We start from the raw sequence: 23,134 nt of genomic DNA on the forward strand, positions 1-23,134 counted from the left end.
CGGGCCCTGACGGGGCGGGGGTGGGCGGGCGCGCGGGACTCTGATGGGCCCGGGTGGGCGGGCGCGCCGGGCCCTGATGGAGCGGGGTGGGCGGGCGCTCGGGGCCCTGTTGGGGCGGGATGGCCGGGCGCGCCGGTCCCTGATGGAGCGGGATGGCCGGGCGCGCCGGTCCCTGATGGAGCGGGGTGGCCGGGGCGCGCGGGGCTCTGATGGGCCCAGGTGGGCGGGCGCGCGGGGCTCTGATGGGCCCAGGTGGGCGGGCGCGCCGGGCCCTGATGGGGCGGGGTGTGCGGGCGCGCCGGGCCCCGATGGGGCGGGGTGTGCGGGCGCGCCGGGCCCTGATGGGGCGGGGTGGGCGGGCGCGCCGGGCCCTGCCAGTCCCGGGCCGGCTAGGGAGGCTGGGAGCTGGGCTCGGCAGGGGAGGTTCCCACCGCGCCTGCTCGGTGGCCACGGAAGGTCTGTTTGCAAGGCGAGGTGACAAGAGGTCTTCACGAAAGAAACGTGACATCCTGGAACCGGAAAGGCTCGGCGAGGCCGGAGCAGGACGGACGCCCGCCGGCCGGGGCCCGCACCCGCGGCGCGGCGCCGAGAGCCGTGAGCGGTGCCGGGACCGCTCCTCCGGCGCGTGGCCGGCGCCCGTGCTGATTGGCTGCGGCGGCAGGGGGCGGGGAAGTGGGCGCGGTCACGGAGGGAGGGGCCAGCGGGAGCTACGCGGAGGGAGCGTGGAGTAGGAGAGGCGAGCCCCGGGCGGAGGACGGCGGGCGCTGATTGGAGGCAGTGACGGGGGCGGAGCGCCGGGGGGCGGGGCGGAGGACGATGACTGGCGAAGGCGGAGGGGCGGGGACGGGGCGGGGCTAACCGGAGAGTGCTCGCGGGGGAGAGAGGGCCGCCGGTGCTGATTGGAGGGCGCGGAGGTGGGCGTGCCGCAGGGGCCGGCGTCGATTGGCGAGGGCGGAGGGGGGCGGGGCGGGGGCGGGGCGGGCGGCCCGTCGCCGGTACTCGGGCGGGGGGGAGGCGGCGCCGCGAGACTCGGCTCCTGGGCCCGGCCGGTGGCCGGCGCGGCCTGCCCTTTGTGCCCGCAGCCCGCGTCCGCGCCCGGGGCCGCCGCGCCCGCCCGCCCGCGCCGCGGACCTCGCGCCTGGGATGAGCCAGGGATGCGCGTCCGCCGGCCTCGCGGCTCCTCGCGGCTGGGCGCGGGGCGATGGACCTGGGCATGAAGAAGTTCACGGTGCGCAGGTTCTTTTCCGTCTACCTGCGCAGGAAGTCGCGCTCCAAGAGCTCCAGCCTGGGTCGGCTCGAGGTAAAGGCCGCTCCGGGGCGGGGGGGGGTGGCCGGGGCGCGCGGGGCCGGGGCGCGCGGGGCCGGGGCGCGCGGGGGCCGGGGCGCGCGGGGGCCGGGGCGCGCGGCCCCACCCCGCCGCGGGAAGGTGTGGCCCGGCGTGTCCGCTCCGTCCTGGGTGTCCCGCCCGTGGTCACCCCGCCTGGGGTGCGGGGCCCGAAGTTAGCGCGAGCTGGTCCCGTCCCCTCAAGCCCGGCTTGCGAGCGGCGCCGCCGGGACTTCATCCTGACCCCACGGGCTGTGGGTCCGCAAGGGCACCGAACCGCGCCCAGCCTTCGTGCCGGGCGCCCCTCGAACGAGGTCCGCCCCGGACTCGGGGGTCCGCCCCACAGGGGTGCTCCGTGCGGCTCGGGGCCTGGGCCGCTCAGTGGGGCGTCGAGGACGGCCCTGGGGGAGGCTCCCCCCCGCCTCGGCTGCGATCCGGCCTCTTTGAGCCCCGCCCAAGAGGCAAGCGCCACGGCGGGCGAGGTGGACGGTCAGTAGAACTGACCAGAGGCGGGGGGGGGGGGGGGGGAGGGAAGGAGGCAGAGGCACCGGGCACTGCTGGCGGTGGGGGTGCCCGCTGCGGGACCCCCGCAGCCTCAGCTTCCATACAGATTTGTCCTGAAAGCCAGAGGATGCTGAAAAAAGTCAGGTGTTCTCCCGGGCCCCTGGTCACCTCCGCGGGGCCCCCGGTCACCCCCGCGGGGCCCCTGGTCACCTCCGCGGGGCCCCCGGTCACCCCCGCGGGGACCCCGGTCACCTCCGCGGGGCCCCCGGTCACCCCCGCGGGGCCCCTGTCTCCTCCGCGGGGCCCCTGGTCACCCCCGCGGGGCCCCTGTCTCCTCCGCGGGGCCCCTGGTCACCCCCGCGGTCCAGGGCGTGCAGTGCGCTGCAGCCCTTTGACAGCTGCTTTTTATTTCTACAACAAACCCGGTTCTCTTCACCCCAGCGAATAAACGCGTAGTTGAACCCTGGTTGGGGAACTGGAAAGAAGGGACGGTGGGGGGGCAGAGGGTCCCCGCCACCGCCACCGGGTGTCATCTTCCCTGGCCTCGCCCCTGCCTCAGGGCTGGCCCCAGCAGAGTCCGGGTTCTTGTTGGTTTGGAACCATGTCACAGGATTCTGGATTTCTCAATCCCAGCTGCCATGATATTAGGCACAGGCAAAGTGTTCTGGAAAGGTCAAGAGTTTGGTAAGTAAGGCCCAGGAAGTCACAAAAGCACTGGGAATGCCCTGCTGAGAAGTTTCTGTTCGGGTGTCATGAGCTCGGAATTGAATGTGCTAGGTGGGTCTCAGGGAGCACAAACACTGGTTTGGGACGAATTAAACTGTGTACGGGGGTTGAGGATTTAGCTCTGCGGAGGAGCACTTGCCTGGCAAGTGCAAGTGAGTTCTGTCCTCAGCTCTGGGGAGGCAAAGCAGCTAAAAAAGACCAAAACAACAACAACAGAAACAAGGCAACTGAACTGTTCACACGCAATGAAGGAGAGCTTGCTTTAAACCCAACACTGGAAGAAACGAAGTAAAAGTTCATTTTTCTAGGACTTATGCACCGTAGAAATCTAAAGTTGACCAGAACCGGAACCTAAAACAGTATTGGCCTTGGTTCAAGTTGCTTTTATTTCCTATTTTATTGCAGTGCTAAGTTTATTCTGCAGCTCACATCCCATCTGTTAGGGTCCTTGCTGAGATTGTTGTTGAGAAATTGTTTGTTGAGCACCTGCTGTAGGTGAGTGCGGTTTCTGCCCAGGGGACCCTGTGTGAGCGGTCTGCAGGCGCTGCTGCCGGACCTCGGAGTCGGAAACCGGGGCCCAGCCAGGAGAACTGGCCTGTAGGAAGGACAGTGGGGGTGGGAGTCGAAGACTTTTTAAGTGTGAAAATAAAATTTGTGGAAAACAAGCCTAAGTCATCCTGAGGTATGCCAGTGGTCAAAGTGGCTAGAAAGAAATAGACCCTTTGAGCAAGTATCCACAGGGTTCCCCTGAGTGTCAGCTCCCGTCCCGGGGGCAGAGGAAGGGACAAGGAAGGGGGCTGTGCTAATGCAATGCCCCCCCCTTTTGCCAGTCCTGGGGCTCGAACTCAGGGCTTGAGCACTGTCCCCGACCTTCTTTTGCCCAAGGCTAGCGCTGTACCTCTTGAGCCACAGAACCACTTCCGGCTTTTTCTGTTCATGGTGCTGAGGAATCGAACCCAGGGCTTCATGCATGGTAGGCAAGCACTCTTACTACTAAGCCACATTCCCAGTCTACCCTTTCTTTAACCAAATGCAGACACTAGTTTCTTCATTTGATACTTGTGACCATGTTCCTTCCACTATTTGCACGGAGGAACGTATTGTGGGATATTAAGACCTTTGTCGAGAAATTAAGTGTTTGTTGAGTATCTGCCATAGGTCAGGGCTATTTCTGGGCATTGCAGATCCAAAATAATCCCTGAAACAGAAGCTGAGCCTCAGGGCAGTCTACTTACTGGGGAATCTATTCAATGGTGAGCTCTAATTCTATCTAGAAATTTCCATATATGCTCCCAGCTACCTTTCCACATTCTCCCCCAAGAGAATCTGCCTATCCAGCAGGTTATGGGACATGTTTGATGGTGACATCAAACATGTAACACTTAGCCATGGAGGCCAACAGTTGGAGGCTGACAAGTGGAGCATAAAGTACAGCTCAGATATGTATTTCTTCTGTTGGGACAAAGGAGAAAGAACTCAATGTACAAAACGGAACATTTTTAATTCTTTCTGTGACAATTTTCTTTAAATATACGGAGAGTGAAAAAAATGTTTTCACAACTCGGAATCTAATGACGTACACAGAAAGGTAAGAGTAGCATCCTCGTTTAAAAGACCTCCAGGAGAATCTCAATTCTGTTTCACTTCTGGAACCCCACGTTTGATAAGCCTGGTGCCATGAAGGTCAAGGCTACTTAGTCACACTTGGAAACCGTTCATGAATTGCAGCTTAAAGTGAAGTTCACCGAAATAAGCCGAGTCAGGGCCAGCTGATTTGCTCTGCTCAGTGTAGTTTGAGGTATCGCAAGGGAAGCTGGGAACTCTGTGTAGCATTCACACCCCTGCCCTAGGAGGTCTGGGTCAGTCCCTGCCGGAGCCCTTGACAAAGCTCGGGTAGCAGGGTTCCTTATCGGGGGCCTAAACCACAGCCCAGAGCCGAGGACCGTTGCCTGGTTCAGGGCTCCAATGCGTGGATGAAGAAGAGGAGGCCCCAGGAGGCCTACACGTCTTTCTTCAAAGTCCTAGGAGGTGTTCTTCATGGCAGGGTCAGTACTGTCTGTGACAACCAAAGGTGCTCTGGTTGTGTGGTGGTCAGAGTTTACTGAGTATTTTGTGAGGCATGAGTGGGGCTGTTGTAATGTTTAAAAGGAGAATTATCCTGTTGGGAATTTGGGGATGTGTCCCATAACCTAAACTTTTTTTCCCCTTGGGAACCTTTTTCTGGACGTTAGAGTTTCTTGTTTAATTTGATCACGTGCTCTTCACTAAGATTTCCGTCTCCCATTAGGGCCCTGGTTACGGGGCTAATGGCCAGCCTGTGTAGAGGTGGGGTGATTGGTAGTCGCCGATGCGGATGAACTGTTTTCCTGGGTTTTCTTGTTAGGTGTCTGCTGGTGGTGTGTCCACCTGGGCCTGCCACAGGTCGGGTGGCTCGGGGGTGACCTCGTGGCTTGGTAACAGCCCCCGTGCCCTCTGCAGGCCAAGGACATCGCCAGCTGTCCCCAGGACAGGCCGCGGGGACTGTGCCCCGGCCGGGGCGGCGTATTCCCTTCCCTTATGGAGCACGTCTGCCCCGCGGGCCCGCTGTACGGATCCATGGAAACATGGCCGGCAAGGGTCTCCGCACCCTGAGCCGAGGCGGCCTTCGGTGCCCGAGACGAGCTCCGTTCCGAGAACGAGCGCACTCCGCTGCGGCTTCCCGGGTGCCGCTCCGGCCCGGAGGCCCGGGGTGCGCGCTCTGCAGAGGCGGCATCGCCTTCCTAGTGGAGACGGGCTCTTAGTCACTCCAAGGGAAGGGAGAGCTCAGCTGCCGCCGGGGTGGCTGTGCCCTGCCGCTTGATTTGGGGACGTTACCCGAAGCACAGGGCTCTCTTTGGAGATCTGTCATGCCGAGGACTCCCCAGGCACGCACATTTCCACTAGAAGATAGTCGTTGGTGAAGGAGGAAGAAAACGTTTCCCTTAGTTTATTTGCGCTTTTGTTCAAACGCTCAAAAAATATGTGGCTGAAGAGTGAGGGAAGGGATGACACTGTCCAAAAAGAAACGCACTCATTAGCTGGCATATAACCGTGCCCCTCGGTACAGCACCTTTATAATCACAGTAAGTAAATAAATACAGACTTTAAGAGAGCGTAGCGTGTACCACCTGTGCTGTGCGAAGCGACCTAGCCGTGCAAGTGGGAGCCCTGCCCTGGAGAACTTGACGTCCAGCAGCGGCTGTGAAAGGCTTGCCATCCTTACGTGTAGGTGGTTTAAGTGGTCTCGTTTAGATCGTTTGCCCATTTATTTCAATTTCCCGTGGTCGCAGGTCACCAAAAGCTGTCTGCGCTCACACACAACTAGACCTTAGCGGCTTGTCCCTTCTGAAGGAAAGCATGGCAGCCTACTAATGTCAGTGTTAAGGAAGGGACTGGGGACAAATATCGGGGGGCTGTATCTCCCCAGCACAGTTAGGAAGAAAGACTCTCACTCTTGGTGTGTGATAGATAAGCCTTCCTTTCTAGATCTTGGGTTCTTCCCGGAAGGATAATTTCTAATTTAAAAAATTTAAGCGCGCCCAAAAAAATTCCTGTCACTTCTTTGTGCTTTCTGATAACCAAAGGGGGGAATCAGAGAGGGCCACAAATAATGGTTCGCGTTGGTGAGAACGGGGTCTGCTCCTTTGTCCCTTCTTCGATTTCTGTTGCAATGCGCGCGGAACTGACTGCTTTCGTGAGGTCACTGTGCCTGTGGTTTGCCTTCTCTTGGCAGTGCCAGCGCCTGCTTTCCTGCCCTACATCTGAGGAACTCCCCACAACAGTTTGCTTATTCAAAAATAGGTGAAAAGGCAACCCCAATGGTGGAGATCGTGCCCCTTTTTCTCTCTCGGCCTGGGTGGTGTCCTTCCCGCAGGCCCCTCGCTTGCTGCCTCCCCTCCCCCCCCCCCCCCCCCCCCCCGGCCCGGGCAGCGTGCGGCGACGATTGTCGTGCGCTTGGAGGAAGCATGACGAGAGAGATGGCTAAACCGGACCTGGGACACCTCTGCACATACCTGACTTGTGGGCTCCCACGGGCTCCACTGTTGGGGCACACGGGGGCGAATCGGCTGCGTGGGTGAGGGGCACGGGGACACTGAGGACCCAACGCCGCGGTGGCTGCCGGGGCCCCTGGCTGCAGGGGAGGCGGGGGAGCGAGGTTTGTGGGCACAGCCTGAAGGCCAGGGAGCCTGGCTGCGTGCATTCTTTCTGCCTTGGGGGTGCTGCCGGTGGATGGGGGGCGGGGAGGCGGCAGGAGTTTGCTTCAGATGATGTGGGATTCGCCACCAGAAATACTCTGCATCTTCTGCTGCTGGGCTCCGTGCCTGCTGACTGCGCTCGCTAGTCTAAGGCTAGGCGCATTCTCCAGAGCGATCCGCTTCTGCCTCCTGGCGAGACCCGGCCATGTTCTCTTGCCTTTGTTCGCAGCGGTTCTGTCTGCTCGTAGGTTTGTACTTGTAAAAGCTATTAAGTTGAACTCAGAGACAGAGAAACCACCAGCAGATAGCCGGGTCCGCGCCGTGTGATCGCGTCTCGCGTCTGGGTCAGATGCAGATGCCTTCGCTATGAAGCAGGGTTGCTCCCGGCTGCTTCCGGCGGCACGAAGCCATTCCCGCCACGGCCTCGCCGGGGCCCCGGACTGCTGGCCTGGCTGTGATTAGGCGCGAGGAACCTGCACTTGGTGGCACGGAGGCGGAGGGCTCAGTAACCACACGCCTGGGACCCAGCCTGCGGGGGGGTGCGCACCTGTTCTTCAGGGGTCACTTGCGTCGTTCACGGCCGCAGGTCGAGCTCTGCGCCTCCCCCCCCCCCCCCACCCCGCAGCTCGGCTTCTTCCTCAGCCGAGCTTCTCAAGGTCCCTGGGCTCGGCAGTGACCGTGGAGCAGGCCGGTCCCGGCCTCCCCCCCCAGCTGCCCCGAGCCCCCCGGCTGCCTCGCCCTCTCCTGGAGCTCCCGCCATCCGCCAGACCACGGAGTCCTTCCTGAGCCCCCGCCGCCCCCGCTGCGGAGAGGAGCTGTGCTGATGGAGGGGAGGGGAGGGGTGTGCCGTGGTCTCTCCCGGGATGGCTGCCTGGGATGGGGAGGGGAGGGGGGGAGGGGAGGGATGGGCCGTGGTCTCTCCCGGGATGGCTGCCTGGGATGGGGAGGGGAGGGGAGGGGAGGGATGGGCCGTGGTCTCTCCCGGGATGGCTGCCTGGATGGGAGGGGAGGGGAGGGGAGGGGAGGGCCGTGGTCTCTCCCGGGATGGCTGCCTGGGATGGGGAGGGGAGGGGAGGGGAGGGGAGGGCCGTGGTCTCGTCCACGACGGCCGCCTGCGACGGGGGTGCGGAGCCGGCCGAAGGGATCGAGCTTCTAGGCGAGAAGGATTGATTCTCTTCCCTGCCGTGTTTCTCCTCCGTGGAGTCAGTAGGATTCCAGTGTGTGTTGGCGAGTGGCGGTGTCACGAGTTGTGTCTCCCGCCCACCGGGGCCCCGGTGGGCCCGGCTAGCTGGACGCCATGCCCCCCCCCCCCGGGGCCCGCACCGCGGTGGCCTCGTGGGAGCCCAGGCCCAGCGCGGAGCGCCGGCACGGCAGTCGCACCCCCCCAGCCTCAGGGCAGCCGCTGTGCGGAGGTCTCGCCGCTGCTCCCGTCATGGGGCCACCAGCCAGTGGGGTGCCCGCGAGGGCGGGCGGGCGGGCGGCGAGACTCCGCTCTGAGAGGCTTCCTTTGGGGTGGACGCGTTTCGCGGCCTGCTCGAGCACTTGGGGCCCGGGCCCAACGCGCCCGCCCCCCCCCCCCCCAGCATCGTGCGGGCAGTGCCACCCTGAGCGCGGAAAGGCACGAGAGGGCGCGCAGCAGCCAGGGGCCCGAGGCCGCGGGGGGGGGGGGGGGGCGCGGGGCCGGGGAGCCAGGGCCGCTCCCGCAGTCTGGAAACGGAAAGGCGGGTCCCCACAGCGGCCGGGCGCCCCAGAGGGCCACGCCTGCTAACGTGGTGACCGGTGCCTTGGGACACGGAGGAGAAAAGCCCGACGGGACGCTGGCTTTTGGAACACCTCGGCGCCTGGATTTCCGCGGCGCGTGCCGTCTGCTTACCGCGCGGTGCGGGGTGGAGCGCCCCCGCCGCAGCGCTCGTACCCCGACCTCCCACCCCAGAGCACCCCGGAAGCCACAAGAGGCCTCCCGGGCCGCGCAGACCCCAGACACGCGGGGCTCTCGCAGAGCTCGCCCTGCAGGGGTGAGGCACAGCGCCCTGTGGGACTCGGGGCGGGGGGGGGGGGGAGGAGAGTGCACCTCTGCACCCCGCTGGGGGAGCTCACGAGCCGCCGCTGCCGGAGGTGGGTTGGAGTCATGGGAACTGGGCGGGGGGGGGGCACCTGGGTTCCTGCCTTTGCGCCTCCCCCCCAGCCCGGGGCACAGAGCCTCTCTCCGCGGGGCGCTCCTGCCCTCCAGCCCAGCTCACCCCCCAGGCCGCCCAGTCTCCGCCTCCTCCTGCCATGCCGCCCTGCCGACCGCTTGCACGAGATGGCCCCTGGCTGGCGTCTGTCTCTAGCACCTGCGAGGATGCCCCCCCTGAGCCGCGCTCGGCGCGGGAGGGCAGCAGGGGTGGGGTCGGGAAGGACGGGGGGCGGGCGGATGGCTGTGAGCTGAGCGGGCCCAGGTCCGCCTCGGCCCCCCCCCCCCGCCGTCCTCCCTTTGGTCAGGTCGTCCGTGCCCGGGGCACCTGCCGAGGGCGCGGGCCAGGCCTGTGGATGCGTCGCTCGCCTTCAGGGCGGCGAAGCAGACGAGGGGGGCTGTGGTCAGACGGTCACGTGATCCTGACCCCAGGCTCCTGTTCGCCTGGTCCACGCACAGGGGCACGGCACCCATGCAGGAGACCCTGCAGGGGCATGCACGGCAACCGGCGTGCGTGGGCGGCCATTGACAAACACCGTCATGGGAGCCGCCTCGCAGAGTGAGCACACGGCCGCGTGGGAGCTCTTTGTATCTGTGTGCACACACTGGGCTCTCCCGGAGGCCAGAGCGCCCACTTCCATCCACGCAGACAGAGTGCCGCCTCCTCACACAGCACCCCCTCCATTCCTGCACCGACAGCGCCTCCTCCATCCGCCATCCGTGGTGCCTACCTAACCCGCCATCCACAGAACATCCTCCATCCTCCATCCACACCGCCTCCTCCATCCTCACCGTCTCCTCCATCCTCACCGCCTCCTCCATCCTCCATCCACGCCGCCTCCTCCATCCTCACCGCCTCCTCCTCCTCACCGCCTCCTCATCCTCACCGCCTCCTCCATCCTCACCGCCTCCTCATCCTCACCGCCTCCTCCATCCTCACCGTCTCCTCCATCCTCACCGCCTCCTCCATCCTCCATCCACGCCGCCTCCTCCATCCTCACCGTCCTCCTCCATCCTCACCGCCTCCTCCATCCTCCATCCTCACCGCCTCCTCATCCACACCGCCTCCTCATCCTCACCGCCTCCTCCATCCTCACCACCTCCTCATCCTCACCACCTCCTCATCCTCACCACCTCCTCCATCCACCATCCATGGTACCTACCTAACCCACCATCCACAGAACATCCTCCATCCTCCATCCACGCCGCCTCCTCCATCCTCACCGTCTCCTCCATCCTCTCCGCCTCCTCCATCCTCCATCCACGCTGCCTCCTCCATCCTCACCGTCTCCTCCATCCTCACCGCCTCCTCCATCCTCCATCCACGCCGCCTCCTCCATTCTCACCGTCTCCTCCATCCTCACCGCCTCCTCCATCCGCCATCCGTGGTGCCTACCTAACCCGCTATCCACAGAACATCTCCATCCTCCATCCACGCCGCCTCCTCCATCCTCACCGTCTCCTCCATCCTCACCGCCTCCTCCATCCTCCATCCACGCCGCCTCCTCCATCCTCACCGTCTCCTCCATCCTCACCGCCTCCTCCATCCGCATCCGTGGTGCCTACCTAACCCGCTATCCACAGAACATCCTCCATCCTCCATCCACGCCGCCTCCTCCATCCTCACCGTCTCCTCCATCCTCACCGCCTCCTCCATCCTCCATCCACGCCGCCTCCTCCATCCTCACCGTCTCCTCCATCCTCACCGCCTCCTCCATCCTCCATCCACGCCGCCTCCTCCATCCTCACCGTCTCCTCCATCCTCACCGCCTCCTCCATCCTCCATCCACGCCGCCTCCTCATCCTCACCGCCTCCTCATCCTCACCTCCTCCTCATCCTCACCGCCTCCTCCATCCTCACCGCCTCCTCATCCTCACCGCCTCCTCATCCTCACCTCCTCCTCATCCTCACCGCCTCCTCCTCCTCACCGCCTCCTCATCCTCACCGCCTCCTCATCCTCACCTCCTCCTCCATCCTCACCGCCTCCTCATCCTCACCGCCTCCTCCATCCTAACCTCCTCCATCCTCACCGCCTCCTCATCCTCACCGCCTCCTCCTCCTCACCGCCTCCTCATCCTCACCGCCTCCTCATCCTCACCTCCTCCTCCATCCTCACCGCCTCCTCATCCTCACCGCCTCTTCCATCCTCACCACCTCCTCCATCCTCCATCCTCACTGCCTCCTCCATCCTCACCACCTCCTCATCCTCACCGCCTCCTCCATCCTCAATCTGCTTCTAGAATCCACAGCTTCCCTAAGGGGGTTTGGCAGATCAGAGGATTGCCTAGGGTGGAATGGGGTGGGGGGGTGGGGAGGACTGAAGGCATTGGCTCTCTCATTCTAGAGCCTTCTCCCCCTTGGCTTCCCATTCAGCGTCTGCATCCCGACTTCACTTTTTAGGCAGGAGGGCTCTGCTTCGTGAGTTCCAGGCGGTCAGCGCCTCATTCCCGCAGGACCAGAACACGTGTGCCGCCCTGCACCCAGGTCCCTGTGATAGGGAGCCGCGGGAAGCTGCATGCCCGCGTCTTCTAGAGGATCTTACCGTACCTGTCACGCCCTGTGCTCCCCCCCCCCGGGCCTCCCCTTTTCCCTTTGCCGTCTCTGCCCGCACACTGTGCGCTCGCAGCCCCCTCAGCACGGAAGCCGCTCCGAGGGCGCCGTGTCCCCAGGGAGCGCACAGGCTGGCTTCCCGCCCAGGTGACCCGGCCGGGATGCAGCGTGAATTGATTAGAGCGGCGTTCCATGCAGAGCGCTCGTGAACAATGCCAGCGTTCCCGGCTGGGGTCCCCGCTGCCAGGCCCCTCCGGCCGGCGCGGTGGCAGCCCCCCTGCCCACCTCCGGTTCCCGCCCTTCCCGGAGTGTTCCAGTCCCAGCTGCCGTCCTGTAAGTGCCGACGGCCGGTGACAGGCCCCAGGGGAGCACGGGTGCCCCCGGACGCCGTGGGCGAGGGTCGGGGACCTGAGGTGGGCCTCGGGCAGTGTCCTCGCAGAGGGCGGCGGGGCAGGGCTGACCCGGGGAGACCCCCGCCGCTGCGACGTCAGGGGCAGAGCGGGGATGGGAGAAGCCCCGGCTGGGGGGCCACCCCCCCCCCCGCGGGCCACGGAAGGCCCAGACGCACCTCCTGTGAGCTCAGCCGGCAGAGGCTGGAATCCCCGCCCAGGCCGTGGCCTCTCCTCACACCGGCACCCAGAGACGGGTGCCGGCCGCGTGGCGGAGGGCAGGGCCTCCCGCGGATGGGTCCCCGCCACCCCGGGACCGCCCGGCCGCAGCCCTCGGCTGTCAGGCAATACGGGCCGAGATTCTTGGCCCCCACAGGCTGTCCGGCTGCCATGCGCCGTCCCCAGGGGGCAGAGAGCCCTGCTGTCCTCCGTGCTGGCTCTGGGGGGAGCCCCCGAGCACCATCTGAACGAGCTAGAAAGGAGAGCCAGAGAGCCTCCGTGGAGAGGAGAGAAGCCCAGGTGCACACAGAAAGAGGCGTGCGGGAGCAAAGTCCCAGGGCAGCAGGGGGGGTGGGGGGACCCGCAGGAAGCGAGCCCACAGGGACGGCCCCGGGACTGCTGCGGGGCAGTTCAGGGGGACCGGGAAACAGAGGCAGCTGGGGGGGAGGGGGAGGCGGGGAGGGTGTGGCCACAGGAGGGGGGACGGGGGCGCAGGGCTGAGGGGAGACAGGACAGGGGTGCGGGGCGGCGGGGGGATGGGGCGCGGGGCCGCGGGGCCTGGTGGGCTCATTTTACCTTCAAGGCCTTAGGCAGCCCCCTTCGGGAGTGATGGGATTGCGTCTCAGCGTGAAACCATCCTTCTCGGGGGCTGGCCTGTGGTTCGGAGCCGGGGGTATTTGCATAGCACCAGCGGGGCCCCAGCTTCCACCCCTAGGACTACAACCAACCTGTCATCAGTGGATGGTTGAGATCCTTCTGGAAGGTCTGGTAGGAGGTGGACCGTGGCCAGCAGAAGGGCAAGGAGATGCCATGGGGCACCGGGAGGCCAGGCCTCTGCATGGCCTGGGCAGGCGTGGGGGCAGGAGAGGCCCCAGGAGAGTCTCCACCCTGGCCTGGGCGGGCGTGGGGGCAGGAGAGGCCCCAGGAGAGCCCTCCACCCCGGCCTGGGCGGCATGGGGGCAGGAGAGGCCCCAGGAGAGTCCTCCACCCCGGCCTGGGTGGGCGTGGGGGCAGGAGAGGCCCCAGGAGAGTCCTCCACCCTGGCCTGGGCGGGCGTGGGGACAGGAGAGGCCCCAGGAGAGCCCTCCACCCCGGCCTGGTCCTGGCTAGGGAGCATGGGCCACAGGTGCGGTCGGCCACGCGGACTCAGTGTCCTCTGCCCAGCTCCGTCCGCTCGGCTCCCTGCGTCCGCTCGCTCCCCTGAAGTCTCCCGGCTCCCGGGCCCCAGCTCTGATGGCTTCGGCTGCGGCCTGGCGCCCCGCCGATCAGCACCATTCGTTACTCCACGCGGTGTCCGAGCAGCACGGGAAGGCTGCAGACATGACAGGGGACGCGGAGCTGGGAGAGGCGGCGGGCCCCTGCCCTGGCTTCGGCCTCCACGCCACCGCGCGTGCCCTGGGCCTGGGCGTCGGCCGCGGGCTTCCCCCCCAGAGCCGCCGTCCAGGGAAGTCTCCCGCAAGTGCCGGGCCGACGGGCTGCGCGGTGTCCCCCCGCCCTGCTCGCCCTGACGACCGCGGGCTGCTCGAGCCCCTGCGTCGGAGCCGATGGCGGGAGCAGGCGCCGAGGAGGCGGAAGGGAAGGACGAGGGGAGGCGGAGGGCGAGCAGAGGAGGCGGAAGGGAAGGACGAGGGGAGGCGGAGGGCGAGCAGAGGAGGCGGAAGGGAAGGATGAGGGGAGGCGAGCAGAGGAGGTGGAAGGGAAGGACGCGGGGAGGCGAGCAGAGGAGGCGGAAGGGAAGGATGAGGGGAGGCGGAGGGCGAGCCGAGGAGGCGGAAGGGAAGGACGAGGGGAGGCGGAGGGCGAGCCGAGGAGGCGGAAGGGAAGGATGAGGGGAGGCGGAGGGCGAGCCGAGGAGGCGGAAGGGAAGGACGAGGGGAGGCGGAGGGCGAGCCGAGGAGGCGGAAGGGAAGGATGAGGGGAGGCGGAGGGCGAGCAGAGGAGGTGGAAGGGAAGGACGCGGGGAGGCGAGCAGAGGAGGCGGAAGGGAAGGATGAGGGGAGGCGGAGGGCGAGCCGAGGAGGCGGAAGGGAAGGACGAGGGGAGGCGGAGGGCGAGCCGAGGAGGCGGAAGGGAAGGATGAGGGGAGGCGGAGGGCGAGCAGAGGAGGTGGAAGGGAAGGACGAGGGGAGGCGAGCAGAGGAGGTGGAAGGGAAGGACGAGGGGAGGCGAGCAGAGGAGGCGGAAGGGAAGGACGAGGGGAGGCGAGCAGAGGAGGCGGAAGGGAAGGACCAGGGGAGGCGGAGGGTGCGTCCAGCATGCTGGGCCGCACGTGGTATGGACAGCTGAAGGAAGGGTGGCCGGCCAGGGGCACAGACAGAAAGGGGCACAAAGGGCGTGGGGCGCGGGGAACAGAGAGGAGGCGGCATCCAGACCCGCGCGACCCCGGCCCGCCTTGCCCCCGCGTGGGCCGCCGCACGGCCGGGGCGTGACACACGCGTGAGGGTGTGGTCTTTGGCCAGGTGGCCCCGCTGCCCCCACGCCTGGCTGGGGCACTGAGGGAGAGAGCGGTGTTCCTGGCGCACGCCCGCGACGGCCGCGGCCCCGGGGAGCGGGGAGCCCCGCCACGGCGGCGGCGGCTTCACCCCAGGGAAGGGTTTGGGGTTTCACCTGGGCGTCCGAGGGAAGCAGGACGCGCAGCCGTCCGCAAGGAGCTGGACCCGGACCCCCAGAAGGCGGAGTCACCGATGGGTGCCACGGGGCGCCCATGGCACGCGCTCCGGGGAAGGGGGGTGAGCCCGCCCGGGCCCCCGGGGACTCCGGTCGCTGGGCTCCCCACCACGGCCCGTGGGGCTCCCTCCCGCCGCCCTGGGCTTCCGCCAAGGCCCGCAGGACCGTCCTTGCTTCCAGATGGCCGGAGGCTGGTGGACAAGCGGGAGGGAGGGTGGGGAGGGGAGGCGCCGGTGCAGCTGTTCTGCTCTCGAGTAGCACGCGGTGCTGGCTGCTCCGGCCTTCCCTACACGGAGGAAATCCACAGGAGAGTCATTTGTTCAAAAGCACACTTGTTCCCTCGGTGTGCTTGCTGGTGTGCTCAGTGAAGCCAGCGTGCTTCTGATTCTTGTCTGCCTGCTTTTCTTTCTGGTAATGATCCCAGTCTAACATCTGGACTATGTAGACATTGATTTGAAGACGTAAGATTGAGGAAGACACGGCAGGCACGACTGTGGGTTTCAGAAGTAGTATTTTATTGCATTTTACTTTCTAATTCTTTAAACAAGTAGCTCAGGCACGAGTTAACGCCTGCACGTTGTGTGCGTGTTTATTAGTAGCATACATGTTGCTGGGGCACTGTAACCTTGTTTTCTTGTTCCTTCTTCTCTGTGTGTTTGTGGTTTGTTGCGCTCGGTTTTTTGGGTAGTACTAGGTTTGGACTCAGGGCCTCCCGCTTGAGCCGTAGCTCCACTTCTGGATTTTTGGTTTCTTATTAGAGATAAGACTTTCCTGCCTGGGCTGACTTGAAATTGTGATCCTCAGATCTCAGGCCCTTGAGTAGCTAGGAGCATAGGTGTGAGCTACCAGCACCCAGCCCAGGGACACATTTTGTACAAAGCGTATTAAATAAAAGGCTTGGTGGCGTGACACTGGCAAGCCAGGCGTGAGGGATTTTACCTGCGTCGATCGCCATGAATTCCTTTGCATTACAGTTCACGGACAGCCGAGTCCTTCAGATCCAGAACTCGCATCCGTTCCCTGCCTGCCTCGGCCCTGTGTCTGTGGGGTGGGGTGTCTCTCTACCCCTGGAGAAAGCTGGGAACCGCCGGGTTAACCACCAGAGACACCAAGGGGCCGCTGAGTGAAAAGAATAATGTGGGACTTGTTATTGTTACATTTATTAAATCATTGATTAAATGCATGCCACAAGGGGCAGCCGGTGCCTCCCAGGCTTTGATAACCGCTTCAGAACATTTTTGTCAGGAGCTATTTACCAACAAGCCTTGCTGCTTCTTGCGAGTTGTTTGGTGGTAAAAGGTACCGCGTTGAAATAAACAGCGAGAGATATAATAAGAAGATGGGAGGGGGGGAGAAACAAGAACAAAACGTGTAGGATGATTCAAAAACATACAAAAAGAACAAGTTGTTCAAAATTATAGATTCTCTTTATCTAGAAGTAAATACCCTGCTCGGCAGACAAAGACGTGAGATCCAGAGGCTTGGACGTGTTCTGCGTTGTCAACTCGCTGTTTTCAGTGATTACAGACTGATGAGCTGTTGTTCACAGCATTCCTGAGCACGGACTTTTGGCAGCTTGGAACCCGTCATCCCGTGTTCAAGTGCTCCCAGGTTGTGTGTAGCCTGCGCCGTGACCCACTGCAGCTGTGACCGTATTGGGTCACACACACGAGGGCCGTCGGCCCCACCTGCCACTCAGCCCACAGCCCCTTCTTCGGCCGCCTTGAGAGAGGGCGGGAGCCACGCCTTTCTACTCTCAGCACCTCGGGGAGCACTCGGGATCTGGGAAGAGCTCTGAGGAGGGGTCTCTGTCTGGGGCCCCGGCTTCCTCTCTCCAGGCCCCCTCACAGAAGGCAGGGTCCCAGAGAACCCCAGTGTGTAAACCTTCAGCGAGGGTCTTTGCCATCCTTGTCTTGGGAAGCAGGGTCTGGAGGACCGCCCTCGTGTAAGGGTCTCCTGGTGATTTCCACCCGCGAGGCCTGTCCCCTGTCCCTGTCCCTGGGTTCTCGGGGCGGTAGGTAGACAGCGACCCCCCCCCAGGTTCTCGGGGCGGTGGGGAGGGGTTGTGGCGAGGCCAATCCTGTGACACAATCTGGATGTTTCCCAGCAGAGTAAATTCTCAATATCACATTCTGTAGTTATTTTTTTCTTTTTTACTTGCCTAAAAAAAAAATCTATTTTAACAATACTCCTAGCTTCCTGGATGTTTAGATTTGAGGGTAAACGTGCCTGGGGTCTCATGACCCGCCCACTTTAGGGGAGACATTTAATTGTTGACACAGGCCCTGGGCTACTGGGAGGTAGAAGGAAGCCCCAGACCCTCCCTCTAAGAACAGCAGAAAGCAGATGGGCAATCCTTCCTGCCCCAGGGCAGGCTGGAAAACCATTTCACGAAGGGGTGGGATGTGGACCCCACGGCACTAGCACTAGCGGTGAGTGACAGTCGTTCTAACTCACTGACATGATGGCCCATTGTTAGGGTTCCTTGGGATTCCAGAGTTAGCCTGGTTTTGTCTCCCTCTCAGAGAGAGAATCCCGAATTCACTCACTAGAAATCCTTAGAGTTGTTTTCCAGTTTTCTTCTCCTTGCACACGCCAGTGGATTGAGTTAAATTAGATGTGAGGATTTTGAGGTTAGGAATTGCTCACTTTTGACCATCAAATTAAGTTCATGTGGATACAGAATTTTAAATTCTTGTTATCACCGCATGGATCAAGTTGTTCAGGTTGTAAACTGCGCGGTTGTTTGCATGACAGCTGGGTGTTGCCATTTTGGGGCAGAGCCAGTGCATCCTGGGAATGTTCACGATCCTTTCGGGGTGCCTCCGTCTGCGAGGCAGCACGGTGTCCAGACGCCCCGAGGACCGCTCTTCTCGCGCCCACCCCATGGGGGCCTGGCTCTGGCTGGCCTTGGAGCCGGGCACAGGTACACCCCGACCCGCGGTGCCCTCACCTGGGGTGCCCGTGGTACGTCCCACCCCCCGGCGCCTCCACTCGCGGGGAGGTCAGCAAGGACGGCAGACACATGGCGGGGACAGCCCTCTGTGTTCCTCCTCCTCGTCCTCCTCCTCGTCCCGTCTCCTCTACACAGCGGGCCCCACACACGGAGCCGGGGTGGGAGAAACAGGAAAGGGAGGCGTCGCGCACTTTGTGGGAGCACACGGCCGGCCGGCTGCAGCCCCCCGCCCCGCGTGGAGGGGAAGGGGAAGGGGCTGCGCAGCCGCGTGGAGGGGGAGGGGAAGGGGCTGCGCAGCCGCGTGGAGGGGGAGGGGAAGGGGGCTGCACAGCCGCGTGGAGGGAGGGGAAGGGGCTGCACAGCCGCGTGGAGGGGGAGGGGAAGGGGCTGCGCAGCCGCGTGGAGGGGAGGGGAGGGGAAGGGGCTGCGGCAGCCGCGTGGAGGGGGAGGGGAAGGGGCTGCGCAGCCGCGTGGAGGGGAGGGGAAGGGGCTGCGCAGCCGCGTGGAGGGGGAGGGGAAGGGGCTGCGCAGCCGCGTGGAGGGGAGGGAAGGGGCTGCGCAGCGCGTGGAGGGGAGGGGAGGAGAAGGGGCTGCGCAGCCGCGTGGAGGGGAGGGGAGGAGAAGGGGCTGCGCAGCCGCGTGGAGGGGGAGGGGGAAGGGGGCTGCGCAGCCGCGTGGAGGGGAGGGGAGGGGAAGGGGCTGCGCAGCCGCGTGGAGGGGGAGGGGAGGAGAAGGGGCTGCGCAGCCGCGTGGAGGGGAGGGGAGGAGAAGGGGCTGCGCAGCCGCGTGGAGGGGAGGGGAGGAGAAGGGGCTGCGCAGCCGCGTGGAGGGGAGGGGAGGAGAAGGGGCTGCGCAGCCGCGTGGAGGGGGAGGGGAAGGGGCTGCGCAGCCGCGTGGAGGGGAGGGGAGGGGAAGGGGCTGCGCAGCCGCGTGGAGGGGAGGGGAAGGGGCTGCGCAGCCGCGTGGAGGGGAGGGGAGGGGAAGGGGCTGCGCAGCCGCGTGGAGGGGAGGGGAAGGGGCTGCGCAGCCGCGTGGAGGGGAAGGGGAAGGGGGCCGCGCAGCCGCGTGGAGGGGAGGGGAAGGGGCCGCGCAGCCGCGTGGAGGGGAGGGGAAGGGGCTGCGCAGCCAAGCAGCCAAGCTCCCGGGGAGCTGCTTCGCGCACGGTTCGGGGCAGAGCCTTTCTTTGCATTGCCCTCCATGTTTTGTGCGTGTGAACACCCTGGTGTGTGTGTGTGTGTGTGTGTGTGTGTGTCGCTCTCGCTGCATCAGGACCCTGCCCCTTGTCCTCAGTGACTCCGGGGCAGGGGACACTCCGGAGAGTTCTCCGCCACAGCCTCCCCCGCCCGCACGCCAGCTTTGTGGTTATCAGCTCTGCCTCACACCGTCTCAGGGCTGCCCTGGTGGCCACGGGGCCCGACGGATCCCCGAACCCCCGACCGCACGTCCAGCTGGGCGTCCCCCGGGGGCCGGGCCCCCCTCCAGGCCTTGCCCTACTCAGATCCTGACCGCACCCTGCGCTTTGTGGCGCGTCCTGGCCGCGCTGACTTCTCTGCCTCGCTCACCGGGTCACTCGCGCGTGCTCTCTCCTCCGCCTGTCAAGAGGCATGGAGGCCTTCCTTCGTGCGCCGCGTGTCCGTCACGTGTTCTGTGCAGTGCCGTGTCTGTCACGTGTGCTGTGGAGCGCCGTGTCTGTCACGTGTGCTGTGCAGTGCCGTGTCTGTCACGTGTACTGTGGAGCGCGTGTCTGTCACGTGTGCTGTGGGAGCGCCGTGTCTGTCACGTGTGCTGTGGAGCGCCGTGTCTGTCACGTGTGCTGTGGAGCGCCGTGTCTGTCACGTGTGCTGTGCAGCGCCGTGTCTGTCACGTGTGCTGTTCAGTGCCGTGTCCTGTCACGTGTGCTGTGGAGCGCCGTGTCTGTCACGTGTGCTGTGCAGCGCCGTGTCCGTCACGTGTTCTGTGGAGCGCCGTGTCTGTCACGTGTGCTGTGGAGCGCCGTGTCTGTCACGTGTGCTCTGGAGTGCTGTGTCTGTCACGTGTGCTGTGCAGTGCCGTGTCTGTCACGTGTGCTGTGGAGCGCCGTGTCTGTCACGTGTGCTGTGGAGCGCCGTGTCTGTCACGTGTGCTGTGCAGTGCCGTGTCCGTCACGTGTGCTGTGGAGCGCCGTGTCTGTCACGTGTGCTGTGCAGTGCCGTGTCCGTCACGTGTTCTGTGGAGCGCCGTGTCTGTCACGTGTTCTGTGGAGCGCCGTGTCTGTCACGTGTGCTGTTCAGTGCCGTGTCTGTCACGTGTGCTGTTCAGTGCCGTGTCTGTCACGTGTACTGTGGAGCGCCGTGTCTGTCACGTGTGCTGTGGCGCGCCGTGTCTGTCACGTGTGCTGTGGAGCACCGTGTCTGTCACGTGTGCTGTGCAGTGCCGTGTCTGTCACGTGTGCTGTGGAGCGCCGTGTCTGTCACGTGTGCTGTGGAGCGCCGTGTCTGTCACGTGTGCTGTTCAGTGCCGTGTCTGTCACGTGTGCTGTGCAGTGCCGTGTCTGTCACGTGTACTGTGGAGCGCCGTGTCTGTCACGTGTACTGTGGAGTGCCGTGTCTGTCACGTGTGCTGTGGAGCGCCGTGTCTGTCACGTGTGCTGTGGCGTGCCGTGTCTGTCACGTGTGCTGTGGAGCGCCGTGTCTGTCACGTGTGCTGTGGAGCGCCGTGTCTGTCACGTGTGCTGTGCAGTGCCGTGTCTGTCACGTGTGCTGTGGCGTGCCGTGTCTGTCACGTGTGCTGTGGAGCGCCGTGTCTGTCACGTGTGCTGTGGAGCGCCGTGTCTGTCACGTGTGCTGTGCAGCGCCGTGTCTGTCACGTGTGCTGTGCAGTGCCGTGTCTGTCACGTGTGCTGTGGCGTGCCGTGTCTGTCACGTGTGCTGTGGAGCGCCGTGTCTGTCACGTGTGCTGTGCAGTGCCGTGTCTGTCACGTGTGCTGTGGAGCGCCGTGTCTGTCACGTGTGCTGTGGAGCGCCGTGTCTGTCACGTGTGCTGTGGAGCGCCGTGTCTGTCACGTGTGCTGTGGAGGCGCCGTGTCTTTCACGTGTGCTGTGGCGTGCCGTCGTCTTGTCACGTGTGCTGTGCAGCGCTGTGTCTGTCACGTGTGCTGTGGAGCGCCCTGTCTGTCACGTGTGCTGTGGCGTGCCGTGTCTGTCACGTGTGCTGTGGAGCACCGTGTCTGTCACGTGTGCTGTGCAGCGCGTGTCTGTCACGTGTGCTGTGGAGCGCCATGTCTATCACGTGTGCTGTGCAGCGCTGTGTCTGTCACGTGTGCTGTGCAGTGCCGTGTCTGTCACGTGTGCTGTGGAGCGCCGTGTCTGTCACGTGTGCTGTGGAGCGCCGTGTCTGTCACGTGTGCTGTGGCGTGCCGTGTCTATCACGAGTGCTGTGCAGCGCTGTGTCTGTCACGTGTGCTGTGTAATACCATATAGTTTGCCCCCGTTTTTAACGTCTTTAGACCCAAGGTTTAATGTTTACATAGCTAAACTTACCAGTTCCGTTTTTTAGTGGCACATTCTTTCTGTTCCTTATTCTGAGATCTAAAAGCAATCTGTTATTCTCTAGCAGTTTGTTTTATTATGTACTCTTCTGGCGGGTGCTGGGGTTTTGAACTTGGGGCCTCCTGCTTGCTAAACAGACACTCCATCACGGGGCTGCCTCCAGCCTGTCCAAGCTCGGCCTGTCTCTCAGCTGGGGCCGGCCCGGGGCAGGCCAGGGAGCCGGGCTCTGCCTCCCCTGCTCCTTCCTCAGCGCCCGCCACGCGCCCGCCACGCCTGACCGCCACGCTTCCAGCACTTGGGTACTCAGTGGCTGGCGTCACACCACACCACGGACAGGCGCGGATCCTGCGTTTCCTTTTTAACAATAAGAAAACCTCTCTCCTGAGGCACTCAGCTGTACCGCCCCTTTCTGTATGGCCCAGCCAGGCCAGCTCTGTGCCCCCGAAGATGCCCTGTAAGTCCGAGTCACCCTGACCCCTGTCGTTCCGACCCTGTGCTGGACCGCAGCATGCTGGCTGCCGGGTTAGGATGCCAGTACAGCGGTGTCTCCCCTCCCTGCACCAGCTCGGTTCTGCCTCACTGTGGCAGGACTCTTCCTGTCCCTTGGCATTCTGGGTAGCTTTCAGAGGCGGCTTGGCCTTGGGTCCACCTTTCAACCTGACTAGATGAACTTAGTTTCCATTAAGTAAGACTGGGTGCCGAGTGCTTCAGAGCCGGTGGTGGAGCACACCGGGCTCACGTCGCAGACACGAGCCACGTGACCCTGTGTGGCTTACGTGGCCTGCAGGCCGTGTCCCATGCTCTGTGGCCACATGGCTCGCTGGCGGGTGGAGAGATGGGCTGAGGCTGTCCCGGCTTTCTCTTTACGTGGTGTGATCTGCGCGTGCTCAGTCTTGTCCCGCTGCTCCACAGAAGACCGGGTAGACCGGTGTTATTCTTTTCAAGTATCTTCGCCGGGCACTGGTGGCTCCCGCCTGCCATCCTAGCTACCCAGGAGGCTGAGACCTGAGGATCGCCGTTCAAAGCCAGTCTGGGCAGGAAAGCCCACAAGACTCCCATCTCCAATTAGCCACCAGAACACCAGAATTGGCGCTGTGGCTCAAGTGGTAGCGCACTAGCCTTGAGCAAAAAGAGCTGAAGGACGGCGCCCAGGCCCCGAGTTCAAGCCTTTGACGCCCACCCCGCCCACCCAAACAGCAGGGATATATTTTCAACACTTCCTTCATTTTTCATCTTCCTCTGTGAGCATCTTTTTCAGGGAAAGGTTAATTTCTTTTGGCTTTGTGGGATTCATGAGGTCTCAGTTTAACAAGAGTGAGACTTGGCGTTGGTTCTGCTATTTTCTGTTATTTTTGTGGCTAAATTTAGCTCTGTAAATTGTGGTATTTTTAGAGCTGTGTATCCTGTCCCACTCTGCGTCACGGAGCTTCCTGTGTCACCCAGCACCGGTGACGGTGTGGATGGGAGGCAGGCCGGCTCAAGCGGGTCGGTGGGTCCCGGGGACGCGGGCTGAGCAGTCTTCTCCTTTGGTTGCAACAGCTACTGCGTCTGCGGTTTTGTTCGGTGTACGTGGTAACGTTCCTGAAGCCCAGAGGCTTCACCTGGGTGCTCCCCGATATCTCCCATGCCTGCCTGCCCGTGGCCTCAGGGCAGGAGAAGGAAGCTTCCTTCTCATGCACTCTTCTAATGGGCATTCATCAAGTTCCTTCTGGAAGATACCCTCCCACTGCCCTTCTGATGACCTCTGCCTGTGTGCGGCCCTCCCGGCTAAGCCCAGGCCCCGGGATCGTGACGCCTCACCGGGAGAGGTTGCCATACACCGCGTGTGCCGGCTGGCTCTTAGCTCCGGGTCCTCTAGTGCGCACTTGAGATGACATTCAGGCA

At 63.7% G+C, this 23,134-nt stretch overlaps 1 protein-coding gene across 1 annotated transcript in view; it reads left to right on the top strand.

Moving 5' to 3' along the window:
• The first annotated feature begins 1,087 nt into the window (after positions 1–1,087).
• The window catches only part of LOC125357612 (ribosomal protein S6 kinase alpha-2), a 132,331-nt gene continuing 110,284 nt past the window's right edge, over positions 1,088–23,134 (top strand). Inside the window, exon 1 of the mRNA XM_048354565.1 lies at positions 1,088–1,300. Coding sequence (XP_048210522.1) covers positions 1,202–1,300 — 99 coding nt within the window. The 5' untranslated portion in view covers positions 1,088–1,201. The remainder of the gene's footprint in view (positions 1,301–23,134) is intronic.

This window comes from Perognathus longimembris, chromosome 9 (genome assembly GCF_023159225.1).
Source record: "Perognathus longimembris pacificus isolate PPM17 chromosome 9, ASM2315922v1, whole genome shotgun sequence".
In the NCBI taxonomy this organism is placed as follows: domain Eukaryota; kingdom Metazoa; phylum Chordata; class Mammalia; order Rodentia; family Heteromyidae; genus Perognathus; species Perognathus longimembris.